The sequence below is a fragment of the Filicampus tigris genome, chromosome 14, assembly GCF_054856515.1.
Source record: "Filicampus tigris isolate MCC_2025a chromosome 14, RoL_Ftig_1.0, whole genome shotgun sequence".
NCBI lineage: Eukaryota > Metazoa > Chordata > Actinopteri > Syngnathiformes > Syngnathidae > Filicampus > Filicampus tigris.
The window spans coordinates 18878899-18898532 of NC_141230.1; the positions used below are offsets into that span (position 1 = coordinate 18878899).

General features: G+C 41.8%; 1 protein-coding gene across 1 annotated transcript in view; it reads right to left on the minus strand.

Annotated features, from left to right (window-relative positions):
- Positions 1-16978: 16978 nt before the first annotated feature.
- tank (TRAF family member-associated NFKB activator) overlaps positions 16979-19634 on the minus strand; it is a 39132-nt gene continuing 36476 nt past the window's right edge. The window contains 3 exon segments of the mRNA XM_086052172.1: positions 16979-17586; positions 17588-17743; positions 18290-18714. Coding sequence (XP_085908298.1) covers positions 17539-17586; positions 17588-17743; positions 18290-18714 — 629 coding nt within the window. The 3' untranslated portion in view covers positions 16979-17538.

A 19634-nucleotide genomic window follows, 5' to 3' on the forward strand; every position in this document is an offset into this window, starting at 1 on the left:
CAACAGTTCATGTTGTATGATTTCTGTTGTGCTTCATAACAGTAGACTTTTTTTGTGTTGAATCATTGAACAATACAAAATGAAAAACAACAATTGCTTAATAAACAGTAATTGCGGAAAAGTGATTTTATGTTAAAATTTAGCGCAAAACACTTTTTCATCCGATTATTCAGTGGCATGATTGATAGAATAATCGATTGGGATGGCTACCTTTCACATTTGAACCAGTTCGGTTCCGATTCTCAATATCCGGCAATCAATACAAGTATTCAACGGTACCACTTTTCTATACTTGTATGTGTGTGTTTATGGCAATAAATATGAATAAGATAATTAAAGATGCGCTTCGGAACTGAAACATCGTACCATTTCATTTCAGGTGAATCGGTGCTCGGTCGTACCGACCCAAATTGGCCCGTACCCCCCTCAAAAAAAAAGTACCAACTCCACCCTGAAAATAATCTTCCCTTCGGATAGTCTGCTAGTTAGGCCGCTTTAGAGCGCCTCGTTGCGCACAGTAAAGGAAACGAATTAAACTAGCCAAGGTACTGCTGTACTATAATTATCAGTCGCAGTAATTTGCATATAATGTACTGACAATCATTTTTGCAATTCCTAAAGTGTCGAAGAAAAAAAAAACATTTATCACATGACGTCTTCTTGGATTAGCAGCTTCTTTATATCTTCATTAGGTCCATGACAAAGCGCCCAGTTCTTAAAATAACTGGTTAAAAAAAAAAAAAAAGAAAAAAAGGAAAATATTGAAAGGAGAGCAGGAGCAATCGGGCGGCTGTCGCGTTGCAGGAATAATAGTCATTAAAATCACAGGCAACAACACCAGGCCAACCCGCAGCTCATTGGGAATGCAGCGTGAAAATGGAGAGGCCTGCAGATTATCACTCCGCCTAACGCATGTTTAATTTATGCCGCGGCAATATTGTCGAGAGCCCGAGTGCTCCCGCGGAACAAGGCGCCGGTAAAAGCGAGGAGAGGATAAGACCAAAGGGAAAGCCCCCAAAAATAACGTGCGCTCGGAGTCAAATGCCGCAAAATGGAGAGAACACACTTGAGAACGGGAGCATTAGAGACATCCTCAACATGTTTAGCACAGCTTCACAGCACTGTAATATAGCTGCTTTGGCATTGTAAATATTTCAGAGGAGGACTTTGAAGAGAGTTGATGACAAACAACGCGGCGGAAAGCACGGCTCTTCATCTTATTTGGAAGTACAAACCCGTTCTCGGCGTGCTCGTTATACAGCGCAGATTTTTAAGCGATCGCTTGCAAATTTGCGGGCCTTCGGTGTAGGATGACGTCGCACCGCAGCAAGTAGCACTGACTGCTCTTTGAAGAGGATAAAGAATATCTACCTGGGAGTATTGTTAGATCTCTCTAGACCATTAGTGTTATTTCCATTGCTTAAAGGGTTATTACCACATCGCTACGCCGATGCTCGTTCATTAGCCTCTTCCTTTATGCGTTAGCATTAAGCTAGCAGCAACGTTATGTAACGTGTTGAGTTGAGAACACTGCCACCATACGGCCCTTGCAGCTGAAATTTTTTTCTCTCAAGTCAAAGCAAATAGTCGGCATCGGGTCACTTTTTTTCTTTAAGCTAGCGGACCTTCAGGCAAACAAAGTTTGGTTGACCATTTTGGTGTTTGAATATTTAAGTCTCCTTTTTCTTATGTGTTCATTTTCTAGTAATCTTCAGCTTTGCTTCTTATTTGGAGAACTCTAAACTCCAAGCAAACCTCTTTTTGTGGGTTCACTGAAATTTTATTCCACCTTAAAAGTCTTGAAACAAAAAAAAAACAACAAAAAAAAAGTCGTGCCGAGTTCAAATACAAAGAAGTGACCATCTACCAATTTCTGAGTACTCTATGATGGTTTTCTCCCCCCCCCCCCCCCCACCACCAGCCCCCCCCTCCTCCTCCTCCCCATGGCCGAGTGAAATGGAATTGCCTCTCACATTCAAAGACAGCTCGAGGAAGGTGATAATAGAGCTACTCCCTGCTGTCTGCAGCCAGGAAATAGGAAAGTGGCATATGGGGGCCAGGAAGCAAATCGAGAGGAAATGTGACCAGGCAAGGGAAGAAACCCAAAGAAAGGTTAATGATCAGCGCGCAATCCTACCGGGAGCCGGGACGGCGCTCCGAGTTGAGAAAAGCAATGAATGTGACATGATTCGCTCACAAACAAACCAAAGTTGTGTACGGAAAAAAAAAAAAAAAAAAAAAAAAAACTTGGGGCGGATTAGCTTCCACACCTCTCGTAACAAAAACGCCAGTGGCGATTTGATTGGAAAGACGAAGGGACGGGCCGATAAATTGACAGCCTCGCCAGTACGCGTGAACTCCTGGCTGCCGCGGGTGCCGTTCCCGGCGCGCACTGCGCGCGGATTGCATCATCTCCAAGAAGATTGCGCAAAACCTAAACAAGACTAGCAAGCAGCATGCGCCATCAATTTTGTAGACGTAGCCCATCGTCAATTTCAGGATCAAAACACACAAGTCTTTGTCAATCAACAGACCTTAACCCAAGAGAGCATGCGGTTCAACAAAGGGGACACCCCCAGAAACAAACTGACAACCTGAAAAAGGGCCTGGCAAAGCATTTCAAATGTGACAGTCTGGTCAAGTCTTTACGCCGCCATCGATCAAACGTGATACACTTTAAATTCATTTGAAAAGGGCTGTTCCGATACTTTTTGCTCACTCGGAAAGCGGTGCCTTCAAACCAAAGCGTTGAACGCATCGGAATGTGAATGCCATGAAATAAAAGCTGGACTTCTGACTTCTTTGTCTCATATTTATCTTTTGAACAAAAAGCCTTCAGTACGCAACAAAAAAAAAACAAAAACAAAGGAAGTGACCCTGCTGTCGAAATACTTTCGGAGGGGACTGTATTCACACTGGCGTTCACACCTGGGGATAATTTGGAGTCTTCGCTAGACCCGCCATGCATGTTTTTGGAACGTGTACGAGGAAACACATGCAAATTCCACAAAAAAAAAAGTCCAAAGCCAAGACTCGAAGCCCAACCTGTCAACTGTAAGGCAGACACACTAACCACTCCCATGAATATATATTAGAATTATGTTGGTGTAACTTTTTTAGGTGACATGGAAGTTAAAAAAAAACCTTTGCATTCAATCGCAAAGATAAAACTTTTTAAAAAATGCGCGTTTATGTACTTCCGGGTCATTTTCCGGGAAAACAAAAGCAACAAAGGGAACGTTTTCAGCCGTGGGTGGGTTTAATGGAATTGCTGTGAAATTTGCTGGTAATACAAAGACCTAAAATCAGGTTTTGATTTTAGGCACGGTTTCTCAAACGTCGTCTCTCAAACAACCGCGCATTAGAGGCTAGGCTAGGATAGCTGCTAAACTGACCCGGAAGTACATAAACACGCATTTAAAACAAAATGCGTTCCGCAAAGTTTTTGCAAGGGAACACAAAGTTGTTGTTTTTTACTTCCATGTCACCTTAGGGGCTCCGTATTTTTTTATATTTCAAAACTCCGTAAAATTATGTATGCTTTAAGTTACAGTATATTTTTTAAATACTTTCGCATTTACGGTAATTGTTAAGAACAGTTTGTTTTAAAACTAAATACAATTTTCATGATGTCAATACATTTTATGTGAAAAAAGTTTTTTTCCACTTTATTTAAGAGTAGTGTTGATGTTTAAATTGCGCATAAGGTTACAGTGGCATACCTCAGCCTCGTTTTTGATGAGCACTTGGCCCTACTACGCTTCTGTTTTTTTTTTTATATTGGTCGTGATAATGGTATTCGGAGAACTACTTTTTGTTTTTAAGTGGAGAACGGTTGCCTTATCATTGGCATATAGTGTGTGCTAAATGTAACTGAGGTACATTTTTTTTTTTTTTTTTTTTAAAGGACACTGGCTTTCGATAACAGAGGTTATTGACTAGATTGCAAAATGTGCAGAATGGATGGGGGAAAAAAAAAAAAAAAAAAAATTAAATCAGATTTAGCATCCCAAGCTGCAGCAGAAGCAGACAGCTGTGGCAACAGCTGGACACAAGAGACAAAGCAACATCACATGAACGGGCCTCCTGCAGATCTGACAGCTTGATAATTTGACAATAACAAGATAACACTTAAATCCAAAAGTGACACGACAGTGTCATGAGAGGCTGCCGGATCGATACGCCGAATGGTTTATCCGGGGCCTGAGCAAGTGTCTCTGGAGCACTTTGGGTCTTCTTTTTTTGTTTTGTTTGTTAGCGCTTTGTTACCATTTTGAAGTCTGCCACATTGTCTGATATGTTATCAGCAGATTAAAAAAACAAATACGTTTGCTTACAAATTTGCAATCATTATTGTTGAAATAGGAGAAAAGCATGCTGGCCACTGTTGCCATGGAGACCCGGCCAGGACATTCCTTCGTTTGTTAGCATTAGCATCTGCGCTAATGTCATGTTGTGCTTGCAGTGCTTGTACAAAGTGAATTCAAAATGAATGAATCAATGTTTGGATGAAAACGCGATGTTTCTGATCATCACGCATCACGAGGTCGTTGGTTTACCACGATGCACTTTTCTACGACAGAGACGTAAACCTACATTTGCACGTAAGTCAGAACACATCCTAGTCCGAACGCAGAAGTCCTAATCTCAGTAAATATTCATCCGGCCATGAATCGAAAACAATGAAATGCGTGAGTGTGAGTACTCACAGTTTTGCAAATAAGACGCGGAGCGTGCTAGCTTCACGCCGATTTGTAACACCCACTTGAAATTCACTGTAAAACTTACTTGACTTACTGAATACTTAGCGCCCACAATTTTAACCAAACCATAAAGTTACATTTAAACAAAAGTCTACTAACAAAGTGTCTAATGAAAACCGGCGGTGATGGACTATGAAATTAGCATCGGCTGACCTTTTTCACACTGAGAGCTACATCTTGATTACTGATTAATACAAAATGTTTGATACGCAGTTCTTAATCAACAAATTTGTTCAAATTAATTGGCAGTAAATATCACCGTTGTTCTCCACGAACTATGACTTGATCATGCGCTACAATTTGCTTTTTTTTTGTTTTGTTTCCCACACATGTATTGTAATGACCAAATTTACACCAGCGCAAGTGTGATTTAAAAAGAATAGCAACAAAAAATATTTGATAAAACTGACTGATAAGTTGAGCCTTTTTTTTTTTTTTTCAAACAATAACAACAACAACAACAACAACAACAAAAACGGAGCTATTTTTTTTAGAAGAGTCCCGCAGGCTACTCTGCACCATTTTGGTGACAATTAGCATAAATATTATGCTAATCATAAATCAAACTGCTACTTTAACGCACACGGAGCATCGAAACATACAGACTTCCATGTATACTGTAAAATCTGCGGCTGAACAATTTAGAAAAATAATCACCGATTTTTTACCCCCCCTCAATATTACGATTTAACATGAGATTTTTTTTTTCCAAGGTCCCGTTCCCAGGTATTTCTTTTTTTTTTTTTTAAACACAAACAAGCAATAACTTAATCTGTGCCGAACAGTCGCTCATATAACGGGTGGCGTGAATCGAGGAGCGCGATACAGCAGGTGTTCACCGTACGCGTCCGCCTGAATGACGCGTTAACGTCAAACGCGCTCGAAGGCGGCCACAGCCGAACGATCAATGAGCCATCAATTCCTCGGCGCACAAAACAAAAAGGCGCTCGAGGGAGCCCGCTTGTCCGCGACGTCCCCTCGCGAGACTGCCAAGTCCAGCGGATCACTTCCACAGACTCGGCAAGTTGCCTTGGTGACCGTCCAGGCAGCACCAGCTGGCAACGTCTCCACCCACCACCACGACAATCATCCGTACACGTTAAAAAAAAAAAACAACAAAAAAAAAACAAACAAAGCCAAATATATGTTTCAAATATTCAACAGTCCCTCATGCTTTGGAGAGGTAAGGAGCAGTTGCTGAATAATGCAACCGGGCGGGGATGTCCCACGGCCGGCGGGACGAGTGAGTGGCACTGAGGCGCTCTCATGGTGACATCATTCGCACGGGCAGATATGACGAGACAGTAGCGTACTACTCGGACGCTTGATCCGAATCCAAAAGCAGGCAGTGGTGTTACTCATTTAAAAAGCATCCACTGACCATCTGCTGATGCTGAAATCCCAATCTGACTGCCATTTTGAGATCAGCGGCCCTTTATTGGTCTCGTTTGGAAGCCAACGTGCCGTTTTGGTGGATGTGTGTGAGTGAGTGTGTGTTTGGGCAAAAATTCTCTCGTGATTTGGGTAGGAGTAAACATAAAAGACAGCTACGGAATGGAAAGCCATTGGCGCATTTATTGGATATCCGTTTTATGATCCATGTACTACGCTCTTTGTTTTTACTAGTACGATTTACTAGTAGTTCCCCCCCACATCTGCCTTTCACTACTGTATATTTCTACACACTTGGACAACTTTATGTTACTAGGGAGGTAAAACTGCACTATTTGACATCAAGTTCTGTGCAGGCCCACTCGTTGAAACACGGCATGATTAATATTGCCTTTGTGGAATAGGAGTTAATCCACCCGTTTTTAGCTAGCTCAGGGGGCGGCCATTTTGTCACTTCTGTCGACTGAAAATGACATCACAACTACTCGGGGCTCAGGTAACGACCAATCACAGCTCACCTGTTTTCTGAAGCTGAGCCGTGATTGGTCGTTACCTGAGTAGTTGTGACGTCATTTTCAGTCGACAGAAGTGACAAAATGGCCGCCCCCCTGAGAGGGCTAAAAACGTGTGGATTTTGCTGCTTAACTCATATTTCATATTAGTCATATTGCCTTGTTTCAACTCGTGGGCCTGCTGAGAACATATTCTTGAAAAAAAATGTTCGGGTTGACTTCCCTTTTTCATGTGCTAGATGTTAACTATTAAAATGTTTTGGGTCGTCACTATAGGTTGACTTACCATGAGCCAATTGCCAAAAGTATGATCAAAACCGATGACGTATTTTCCTTTTGTTTTCACCTTTTCAAGCTTTTTCACGGCCGCGCCGAATTTGTCGACAACAGGAGCCGGACGCTATTGCCGAAGAGTAGCGCTGCTGTCAGCGTCAGCTGAGGAGAAAGCAGTGGCGAATAAATGCAGAGTGGCACGAGTGGCGCTTTTAACGACAAAGCGCTTGAAATGCTCAAGTAAACTATTACATGTTGATGAATGTTCTTACCAATTACAGCGCAAACCATGAGACGATTTACTTAAGAAATAATAAACAGCAGAAGGCTTTTAAGGACTAGTACATGGACCTTAGGGTGGAAATCGAAAATATCGGAGAAATGGCTTAAGTCGCATAGGCAGCAGCAGCTAAGGGGGAAAAAGCAAACAACATGAACATGCAGCAGCAGCAGCAAGTCTCAACTGTGCATTGCAGATTAGGGCACAGGGAGCACTTTGCAGCCTGTTGTCACAGGTATGACGAGGGACAACTGCGCTTGCCATCCCCAGGTTACACGAGGTGTGAACAAAATATGCAGCCAATTTGTTTTGGGCAAGGGAAAATAGGAAGCTCACGTCCATGTATAACTTGACCACTTTGTTCCCGATGGCGAATTTGACAATCTTTCATTTAAAAAAAACAATAAAATAAAAATAAAAATTGGTTTGGATCAGGTTTCATTTGCAGCCCGGTGAAATGTGCTCGTAACAAAATCTCACATTGTCAAAACATGGGCAAAACTGGCATTAAAGTAGTAAAATAGCATCAATGTCATTTATTCGGCAAATGCAATATTAATCAGAATATCAAGTTTTGACTCGTGGAGGCATATAGAGCCTATTATTGTCAAGAAAATTTGGGGGCTGAAAATTTTAAGCGCTTTCAGTATGATAAAATGCCACGCCATTGCCGTACAGTGCAATGCTTTTTCTTTTTTTTGCTTTAAAGGGAAAGTCAACAAGTTCTACATTACATATGACAATTAGAAATCTGGTACAGATATGAGCAAAAATCCTAAAAGTTGATGCACATGATGGTGGGCCACAAAAAAAAAAATGATGGGGAGGGCCAGATCTGGGCCCCGGACTTGGGTTTGACACCTGAGGGTTTGCGCATCAACATAATGATGATGCATGAACCAGTGCAGACATAAAATGAATTTGGTGATAACGAATGCTGTTCCCAAACTTACATTGGGTCAAACTCATTTGTTAGGCATTGTCGATTATCGAATGAAGCCATTAAGGACGGGAGCGCATAACCGCGTTTCTACCACTAGAGCCGGGAGCGCTGTTGCGTCTTTCTTTCAAATCCGGGGAGCGGTGTCTTTTTTTTTAATCCAATTCTCCGTCTCTCAGGCAATTTAATGCATCAGAATATACATGTGACGGTGTCGCGAGACCGCGGAGGATGTCGCCGATTTCTTTTCTTCGAGCCGTAGGCTAATGGCGGACGCCGTCGATCGCCGGGAGCTCTGAAATAAGTAACGGCAGTGATACATAGACGACGCGCTTATGGACTTTGAACCGGTGGAACCAGCCAAGCGTGATACGATATCGTTTGTAGACAATGACGATATTGACGTCTTTGTAACAGAATAGAGGATGATCATCACCACTCGATTTTTTTTTTTTTTTTAATTAAAATAGTGCTTCTCTTGCACTGACACATTATTTTTACATCTTCGATTGAAACATAATACATTATTATTTACTAGTAAATAATAATAAACTCTGCCTGTGTGAAAGCCACATGTCTAATAAGCTCTTTAATTCTTTTATGAATTATGTTTCTGTCTGCTACAGGGGCTGAGATATGAATCATTTTCTAAGTGTTGAATTTCTGGGAGAGCTTCGGGTTTTCAAGGGTAATTCCAAAGGCGACCGACGGTTTTGGGGAGCTGTTGACGCAGGCGCTTTAGGCCCAAATGGGTTAAGCGTCAAAAGTGAGCTTTCGAAAGAATTTTCACACGGCTCTTACACCGGATCACATTAGACGAGTCCAATCGAGCGCCGGACCGACACCCGCTCGAGCCCTCAATAGATCGAAAGCAATCTGATGCAGAACCCTCAATTAAATCCGAAGGACAAAGAGAGAGTGCGAGCGTTGGCACAGGACGTACACATTTTCTAAGAATTGGCAAGCCCAACTGCAAGTGAGCGCATTTTCGCAGCTTCCACCGGAATAAGCCCAAAAAAAAAAAATAAAATAAAATAAAAAACGCGATGCGTCTCCCCACCTAGGATGACCAAACAATATTCGCTTCGTTGGACGGAGCCGGACGATTTTAGGACGAGTCACACTGCGGCGTTGTCGTCTCATCCGAGGCACAAGACAGAAAAGTCGTCCTCCCGCTAATTCTCGGAGGTGTCAGTCAGATAAAAGCGGGCCTGCCGGGATGACATTCGGCTCTCGTGAAAGCCAGATGGTTTCTTAACACTGAATATTTTGAGCGGGACACATTGCGCGTCGCTATCAAGATGTGACGGCGAGGTGGTCCGCTTCAGAGGCAGGATGCGAGAACCTTGCGGGGCTCCTCGGTCACGTGATCCGGCTGGAAAATTGACCAACGTCTTTGCGGGCGTCAGAAGCCGCTAAAGTTTTCAAAGGTATATTTCCAGTCAAAGACTGTTGGAATACCTTTCTTTGATCCTTGAATACGATTCTTTTCCTGTCAAGTGTAAATGTGGAACGATAGGCCAAAGGCGTACGACCGATATGGTATTTGAATTCGGTTTTGCAAAGTGCGCAAATTATTTGGGGTTTCTCCAATGAGCCGTCGAGCAAGTTTGGCTGCACTGGACGTAAATAAAATGGAGTTAACCGTTTAAAAAAAAAAAAAATTAACACTATAAAATATACTCTCCAAAATTAACACTTTCACTTTGACAACCCTAGTTATGTATGACAACAATGAAATATAAATTTAAAATGTGAGCATTTTCAGGCTACAAAAATCTGTCATCGATGAATTATTCATCTTCGGTTCGAAAACAGCTAGTCGAAACAACTATGGTCAAAAATACAAAAAACACATAATGATAATGGTCAATTTTTTTTCCCTGTTTGGAAAAGGCACAAAAAAAATTGCTAAAGTTTCTCAGAGAACAATGCATTCATACAAATCCAGATTAAGATGCGTTACCAAACATAATCACTCAAATCCATCAATCATGCAGCCTTTCAATATGTTTTTGTTTTTTTAAAATCTAACACAATCTCAAAACTCGACATTTTAGCCGTGCGATTTTATGGGATGCGCCCCGTTTTTTTTTTTTTTGTTTTGTTTTTTTTTTTCAATTAGATTGCCGATTTCAATTGAGAAGGGCTTCGTCAGTCATTAAGCACATTTGCTGAGCGGACGTCCACCTTACACTTAGCCAAAGGTGTTTCTGCAAGTTGCCGTTAGCCAACAGCATGGCGGCCCCAAGGCTGCAGCATGTAAGGGGACTCCGAGGACAAGCCAAGAAAGCCCACGGCGATTCTCGCTGGGGATTTGAATATTCACACCTGCACTAGGTGTTGTTTGGGAGCCTGATAAGCATGTGCGGCACCAAAAGGGGTGACTGCGACGGGAGGAGGCGGGAGTGGTTTGGGTGTTCTCATTTGAAAAGGCGGCGGCCTTTTAAGACTCATTTATTGAGGACGCCGCTTGCTCTGTTGTTTTTCTCAAGCATGACACCAATAAAAAAAATAAAAAAATTTAAAAAAAGAAGGCGGCAAATTGAGCATGGCGTCTCTCGCGTCGCGGCCATGTGCTTAATTGAAGCCGCACGTGGGCCATATGGGGACGTGCAAAAAAAAAAAAAAAAAATTGCCGGCCCAACCGGCGCATAAGGATCAGGAGCGAAAATATGTCCGACATCACGGCCGGTCTGATGATCAATCGCCGCAAAGCGAAAACGCGCGTTGCAGATGTGATCCGGGAGGATTTGATTATCTGGATGAAAGGAAGGAAATAAGGACGATCATTAAAAGATCAGACAACAAACTGCGGCGGGCGCGGTTCGGAGGCAGCCTGTTATCGGAGGTGTTAATTGGCAAATTTAGCTCAAGTCAAGAGCGCGCTCCCTGTCGTCCTCGCGCCGCCAAGGCGAGGTCATTAAAGGAAAAAAGGATGGATTCTTTGCTGCTGCCTTCACCCCGAGAATAGCGAGGCCTCATCCGGCAAACGTCCGCCGCCGCGCCACAACTTCTCAGGCACTTAACAAAGCGCAACGTAATAACGGCCCGCTGACATCTTGAGACGCACTTTGAGGGGTGCTAAAATTGGCAGCTAAATGTCTCTCAAAACACTCACACACCGGACGCTTCTTTATGTGCAGCACGTGACCATCGTCGAATTCAATTGATCAAACAAATGGTGCGTTCCGTTTCAGCCCCTCCCCCCCAAAGATCATTTAAATAATATTCTATCGTCAGGTCTTACAATTTGAACGCAAAACTCCACCTTTAAATACGGGTGTAATTCTCTTTGTTTTATGTTTACTTTGACTGTAGCCTTCAGCTGGCAGTGGCAATAAACATCGTAAATTTCATGTAAAGAACATTTTTCAAAGAAGCTGATTGAAGAAGAATCGTTTCATCATGGAATGATCAGAACCGTACACGCAACCACAGCTGAATACTTGATAATGAGCATAATAATAACAACACTCCATGAAAGGACTCAACACGTATCTCGATACATGGGGTGCGATACGATTCAGGGGCGGTGCTACAGGTGTCAATTAATCGACGACTATTAACTCATTCACTGCCATTGACAAATGTATTTGTCTTTTTAACAGTCCAGCCTTTCAATTGTGTTTTATTTTACTCACTAAAAAATACCAAATAAACCACAATAATTGGTTGCCAAACAGCAGTCTGGGGTGAAAAGGGTTTTGTGTTGCACTGTAATACAATTTCATGCGATTAATCGATAGACTAATCGATAGAATAGTCTAAAAATATGAAATAGTGACAACCCTACATGTGTAAGGATTCGATTCAGTTCGATTTGATGCACTCACATCTTTCAAAGCAAAACCTATTTTCCGATTCGAAGCACTCACATCTTTTAAAGTAAAACCGATTTTCCGATTTAAATTGGTATTTGTGACACCCCCTGTAGTGAGCTTACCATTTTGCCTTCTGGGGACCTCCAGTAACGTTTTTTTTGCAATGCAAACAACATTAATATTGCAGCATGAAAAAAATTAATAGTAAACATAAGTTGCGTTTATCCGACAATTCTTTGAAATAATTATCAGGGGTTAGTGGCTGCCCAAAAAAAAAAAAAAAAAACAAAAACGTGCCTTTGCAATGCATGTGTACTGAACACCCGCCTGTAATGCGAGCGTCCTTTGGGGTTGTGGGTGCGATCGCACCACTGCCTCTGTCATCAGTAGCTGTGACTGCCAAATCTTTTGCTCCAAGCCTCATGTGAGAGCAACGCGCTCCACAATGGAGGAGGGGGCGAGTGGGAGGGGGGCGGTGGGGATATGTTGTGAGACTTAACAGAGGCAAGGATGGCTGCAACACGTTTTGTTCGAACGCTAAGGAGCCCGTCGCGCGGCGAGACGAGCGGGAGGCGATGCTCTCGGCTCGCGTCGCCATGCGAGTTGGCACCCGCTCATGCCAGCGGTGACCCGGGCACAGACCGAGGAATATGCTTCTCTCCTAAGTTGTTAATCATCTCAATGACATTGATGCGAAGAGGGCAGTCAAGTCATGTCACTTGCTAGCTGTGTTTGCTTTCCACTGGACTCAACATTTTGGATTCAACATTCACTCTGAACTTGGGTCTGTTTTAACACGGCTTTTTTTTTTTTAAAACTGATGCCATGCATCAATTGTCAACTTGGGTGGCAGTTGAAAGAGAGAAATGGAAGAGGCATTTTAAAATGATTCGGAGCGATAAGGAGGAAGCGTGATCAGAAATGGACGGTATTGAAAAGAAATGTGAGGATAAAATTCTGGTCATGATCTTGAAAATGTCATGGCAAATTGCTTAACGAATTGCCCAAGGTTGTTATCGTTAAAAAACAACAACAAGAACAAAATAAGTCCAACTAAAATTAAAAAAAAACTTGTGTTCATGGAATGAAATAAAAATGAGAGCGCTTCAAAAATGACTGAAACTACATTTTCCGTTTGTAAAAATAACTACAACTAAGTAGAAATAGAGCGAAAATGTCCTTTGTTTTGGTCTCTGTCTGTTCTTTTTAACCCTTTCATGCACAGTGGTCACTACAGCGGACAGCTATTTAAAAGTTGCTTTCACCTATAGTAATTAATTAATTTCAAATATATATTTTTAACCCTTTCATGCATTAATTATGATTTGATGATGTAAGTTAAAATGTAAATATATTTTTTAGGTGAATTAATATAGGCGAAAGCCACTTTTAAATGGCAGTCCACTGCAGTGACCGCTGTGCATGAAAGGGTTAAATTTATATACAGAATAGTTTACTTTATTGCACAATATTTAGTGACTTTAAAAAAATAAAAATAAAAATTAAACCTTGCACTTGATTAATACTCGTACAAAAATCTAAAACTAATAAAATAAAAGAAAAAATTGAATAAAACAAAACAAAAAAAAATATTTTCGGAAAAATAAAAAATTGATTTCATGCAAAATATGTCGCTTTCAAGGCATGTATTTTGGGGGGTATTTTTTTCATTCTTTACTTTTCAGTACAGTTTAGCGCTGTTTTCAATTCTAAAATGCCCAAAACGGACTTTGATTGATTAGCATAGCAGAAATGTTATTTCGTGAATCTCCCTACAATTTCTGCTTCTCAAAGCAAACGGCCGTGAGACTAAACAAGCAGTGGCTGAGCGCCAATACTTTTGCACCCTCTGCTCCCTAACCCCCCCCCCCGGCTGACTTCCCCCCCACACCCACCCCGAACTGTCTGCAGCACCGACTGGTGGTGCGGCAGCACTGCTGATTAGCGTGCAGTAATGATGGGGAACTGGGCCCCATTGTTCTAACACCTCCCCTTCTCCTCCGCACCAATCTGTCACCAGTCGGTGGGCTCGAGCTGCCTGCAATGCTTCCCTCCACAAATGACTTGGATAATTAGTTGCCCCTCACGAATGCCACAATCTTCTCACCCCTGATTGCTTTCACCTTCGGGCTCCGGGCAATTTTGACACCTTGTAATCAGGCCGCTACATATCCACCTCAGTCCAGATCTTATATCTTTTTGCGCGGCCGTCTTATGTTAGACGTGGCTTGAATCTGTCTCAAATTTGCCGCAGCATGCATGTAGAAAGTCGAGATAAAAGATAAAAAGCAATTAGAAAAAAAAACAAAATAATTAAAAAAAAAAATTTTTTTTTTTTTTTTTTTTAAAAAGGGCACAAAAGTTCACACTCTCCACACAACGGGGAGCCACTTTTGCTGGTCATAATAAATAAATGAATAAATAAATAAAGCAACTATAAGAATACGAGCTGTCAGTGGCACTTCCAAACAATGAATGACAACGTAATTATGAGCAAGCAGCTGTTCATGCTCCCAGAGAGAAAAGCGTGTAGGCTGCACTATGTTCGACTCTTCACAGATTAACCAGAAAGGATCATTAGGGATCTGTATTTGCCAGACAAAAAAAAAAAAAAAAAAAACATCTCCAGTAACGCACGCTGTCCATGCTGTGCTGTAGAATGTAAAATGACGTGGTGTGTCAATAAAAAAAAAAAAAAAAGCACTAATAAACATTTAAATGTTTGGCATGGTAAATGGAGGAGGAAAAAAAAAAAAGCTCTATGTTTGCAGTGCTATTTATGAAACGCAATTAAAGCCTCTGCGCAAATAAATATCAGCTCGCCGTGGATATAAGAAGTCTACACACCCCGCTTCAAATGAGACCAATATAGATCATCTCAACTTTTTCCACTATTATAACCTGTACAAAGCTGGATTTTGTTTTTAAATCTTTTTGAGAGGGGAAACAAAAATTAACAACTCAGATATTGTGGTAGCAAAAATGTGCACACCCCATATAACTAGGATATGGCTATGGGTTAAGAATTACCGTTATCACATTCAGATTCATGTATACACATACACGTATATATACACATACACGTATATATACACATACACGTATATATACACGTATATATACACACATATATATACACACATATATATATACACATATATATATATATACACATATATATACACATGTATACCCATATATACAGTACATATACATATATATATATATATTAGGGTTGTGACAATATCGGAAATATCGTGATATTGCAATATTAAAATTGCCGTCATCATGTCACGATATTTATCGCAGCAAATTTGTTTAAAAGCCCAAGTTGTTTTCCATTCGTGCAGTTTCAGCACCCTCTGGTGGTTAGTCTATTAGTGCAGTTTAATTTGATGCAACCTATGTTTAAGACTGAATATTGTGATGTTTTTATATATGAATATATATTAATTTTGTTTATTTATTTTTTACAATATCATGAAATTTTATACAGTGTCATGAGCTTTTTATATATCGCGTCATCACACACCTGCCACCGTTTCAAGCGCCTCTGATTAACCCCCCAAATGAAGCTCTGATGTTCTAGTGGGCATTTCGTGACATTTTCTTGCTACTAGTAAACGTCTGAAGGTTTTGCATTAACACTGACAGACTAGTTATTGGGAACTGTACGGAATTCACTCCACCTTAGTTTCATCAGACCGGAACACAGATTTCATGAGTGTTTTGCAATTTAAAGAGAAAACAAAAATCTCATCTCATCTCAGAACGCCAAAGATGATCAATTCGAGCGGCGAGCTAATGCTCAGTTGTCAAAGAAATATTCTAGTTATCAAACAATATGTAGAGTACACAAGCAGAGGCTGGCAAATGAGGACGTAATTGAGCTAATTGAACGGCACGTTTGTGCCTGATTGCTGTGTGTCGTTAAGTCCTAAAACCAATTGCCGTGTCTAATGAACATATGGCACATAAACTTCTTAAACGGCGGCAAACTTGGAAATGTTTCAGAAAAACAGCACGCCGGTCGACCAACAGCTGCTTCACATTACTGTGCTAAATGAAACAACAGGTTTGTGGGAGGAGAATCTTTCCACAATTCTTCAATGTAATTAAGAAATATGAAACATTACACACGGTAGTTCCTGTAACTCGGGGGGGGGGGGGGGGGTCAGTCGTTGGTTAGGCAAAAACAGAACTAAATAGCTAAGCTAATTCTCCTTTTTGATTACTGGTCTTATGGATGTTGCGCAACTTCCCATAGATGACATTGTTATTTTTGAGATGGTAAACTAGCCGAAACTGAAGTGAGCTCCATTTTGCCTCAATGGGGCAACAATCAATTTGACACATTCTACAGAATTGTTCAAAGCAAAGTCAACCGCAATATTGTCTTGACAAGATGTTCTCTGCGGCCCCACTAGTCTAAACTAGAGATGGACCGATATGCTTTTTTCAGGGCCGATACCGATTGTTAGCAGTCAAGGAGGCCGATCACCGATATTTGGAGCCGATATTCATTTTCAGTAAAGAGGAAAATATTGGCTTCAAAATCGTAAGAAAAACGTACGTAAACAATAGCTCCATGTAGCTTTCTACAGTAAATGAACATTTCAGAATGACAGAAATGTTAAACTTATACGTATCTTTGTTATGATTTCCATTGTTTTAAATTGATTTATTATCGGCCAGCAGAGTTTTGAAAAAAAAGAAAAATATTGTTTTTGCGGAATATGAGAGACGCAGCAAAATCCACCAGCCATTTCAGGCGGCGGCCATTTTGTCCACATTTCACAAAGGCAATATTAATCAGAATGCCGCGTTTAGGCTAATGGAGACGCATAGAATATAGGATAAAGAAAATTTTGGGGTTGACCTCCTGTTTAAAGATTTTGATGTCTCTCCGCCATATATTTCTACATTTCGTTGGTTTAATGTGTGTTTTGGGCAAAATTGCAACTTGTCTTCACTTATAATCAACTGGAGATATTGCAAGCATTTGTATGCTGACCATACAAGTTTTAAAAATAACCAGAATTATAGTCAAACACTTTATTATTATTTTTTTTTTAATCCTTGATTGCTAATTTCAAAACGACTTACGGTATATATTTCTGTATACAGCATGATTAGACATTCACGGTTTCACGGGGGCTCGTGACACAAATGAATTTGACACCCAATTGAGGCTGTATCAAGCGCCACTAACTCTCTTTTTTTTTTACAATTAATTGAAAATGAAATAAATGGTGTTATCGATGCAAATTGTCCTGCGAAATACAGAAACGAAACACCTCGGTCCACCTTACAATAAAAAAAAAAAATCCATTGTTGGCTTTATTTCCTCATTATGCATCATCATAAAATCTCAGCTGTGTAGGCCTGTTAGAAAAAAAATAAAATAAAAATATACGGGGGCGGGGGGGGGAGTTTGTTGGGGGCGGACTGTACCATTCAATTCTTCAATTATTAAATAAAATGGATTCAAGTCTCATTGCAGTGTCCCGTACAGTGAACGTACTTTGCGGCGGGGCAGCACTTTGGCCAACGCTTACATGAAGTCTCTGGGCCGTGGCTCCGCAAAGTCAGCGGTGAGTTTGATCCGTATCCGAGAAATGTGAGTAGAGGTGGCTGTTCATTTGCTCCTGAGGAACCACGGCGTGGCAGAAGGCACATTTATCCGGGATGCTGCTCTGAGCCGCGGCCATTTCTGCTGCCGCGCCGGCCGCCTCGCACAGCTCGGGGCTCCACAGAGACTGAGGCGAAAGAAAGCGGCGTTTTAATTCGCGGGCAAAAAAACAACAACAACAACAACAACAACAACAACAACAAAAACAACAATAACAACACAATATGTGTGTACACTCTGTGAGAGCGGAAACGGTTGCATTGAAAGGTTACGGGAGGTCAAAATATGACTACTACTTACTTTTTTACAACTGTCATGTCATGAATGAATGTCATGAAATATGCGACAATTCAAAAAAAAAAAAAAAAAAAAAAAAAAAAAAAAAAAAAAAAAAAAAGGTACGCGTCGTAATCACCAGGCGCGTTTGATTCTGTCAGATGCCGACACCGAGCGGCACTCCCATCTGGCTCACACCTTCCGGCAAATACGCGAGCGGAAGCAAACCGCAGAGTTTCACCAGAAAAACAAGGGATTAGAACTCATTACAGGGTAATGTGTTTCAGGTTTCCACGCAGCGCTTATTTTGGACTTTCACACACTTGCACTCCTCCATTAGCAAAGAGCGACCAGAAACCGATAATTTGCTACTACTTTTCTCAGACCTGCTTCTCACCTGCTGGGGGCCCCGAACGTCCTCCTGGGAGAGCGAGGAGGACGTGGTGTGGGCGGGGAATGTCGGGATGACAAAAGGGGGCAGTTCCGGGGGCGGCGGCTCCTCCTCTTCCTCCTCTTCCTCCCCGTTGTTGTCGGCCGCCGCGGGGATGCCGCTGAGGGGCCGCCTCGCGGGAACGGTCGGAGCGACGTGCCTCTCCGGGGCGCTGTTCAGGAAGTCGTATTCGCTGTCAACGGCAGGCGGGAATTTGACACTGAATTTGGAGAGTGAGTCTACAGAGTCCCGGTCGTCGGGGCTGGCGCCGCGCGACGCCAGCAACGTGGGCACCACTGGGATATCCACCGTCGACCTTGTCGCCAAGAAGAAAGGGGCTTCGGCTTCTGCTGCGCTGTCTGTGCATTGGATGGGCATGGAGAACTGCTGATCTGTCACACAGCGCACAAACGATTTAAAAAAAAAAAAAAAAAAATTTTATTAAAGTGAATATGGTGGAGGCGTAACAACAGGTGCCTGTGGCATTGGCAGTAAAAACAAAGGTTGTTCATAGAAACAGGACAATTCTCGCTCAAATTTTAACCAGAGGTGTCAAAATAATGTCTAATTTTTTTTCAACAGTACGTTCGATGCAGGCCCACTAGTTGAAACAAGGCATTCTGATAAATATTGCGTTTGCGGAACAAGAGTTAAAGCGACACTGTGTCATATGTCAGCTTTTGTTGATTATGGCAGCGCCATGTGGACGAAAGCGGCGGTGTTTTGACAAACGCCAACCACATTTCCCATGCGCGCCAGCGCGTAGTGTGGTGAAATCCCGAGCTCTCGCTGGCCTGCAAGTCGGACTGAATTACATTTCTATTGAAAGATGAATAGCGATGAAGTAATGAATCGAATTTTGTTCAAACGCTATTTTCGTTTTTTTTTGTTTGTTTTGGGGCTTCTGCCATGACACCAGCAGACGTTTGAATCGACTTCCGTCCTTATAGCGAAAGGAGGAAGTGACGTATGCCGTAAAGCAATTTAGGACATTTGCATTTTTTTTTGGGTGTGCCAGGGTTGCTCCCATCCTCCTCAAAGTGGCTTAGTGCCAGTAAAAAACATACAGACCCCTCCCCCAGGGTATGACAAATGTCCCATTCAACTACTTGTGAGTCAATGTTTCATCAAAAGAGTTGTGAACATTTTTTATTACGGTCAAATTCTTGCCCAGTGCTGCTTTAATCCACTCGTTTTTAGCCACCTCTGGCTAAAACTAACATCTGGCTCAGCTTCAGAAAACAAGCGAGCCGCGATTGCTCGTTACCTGAGCCCTGAGCAACTGCACCACTGCACTACAAGCACAACTAGA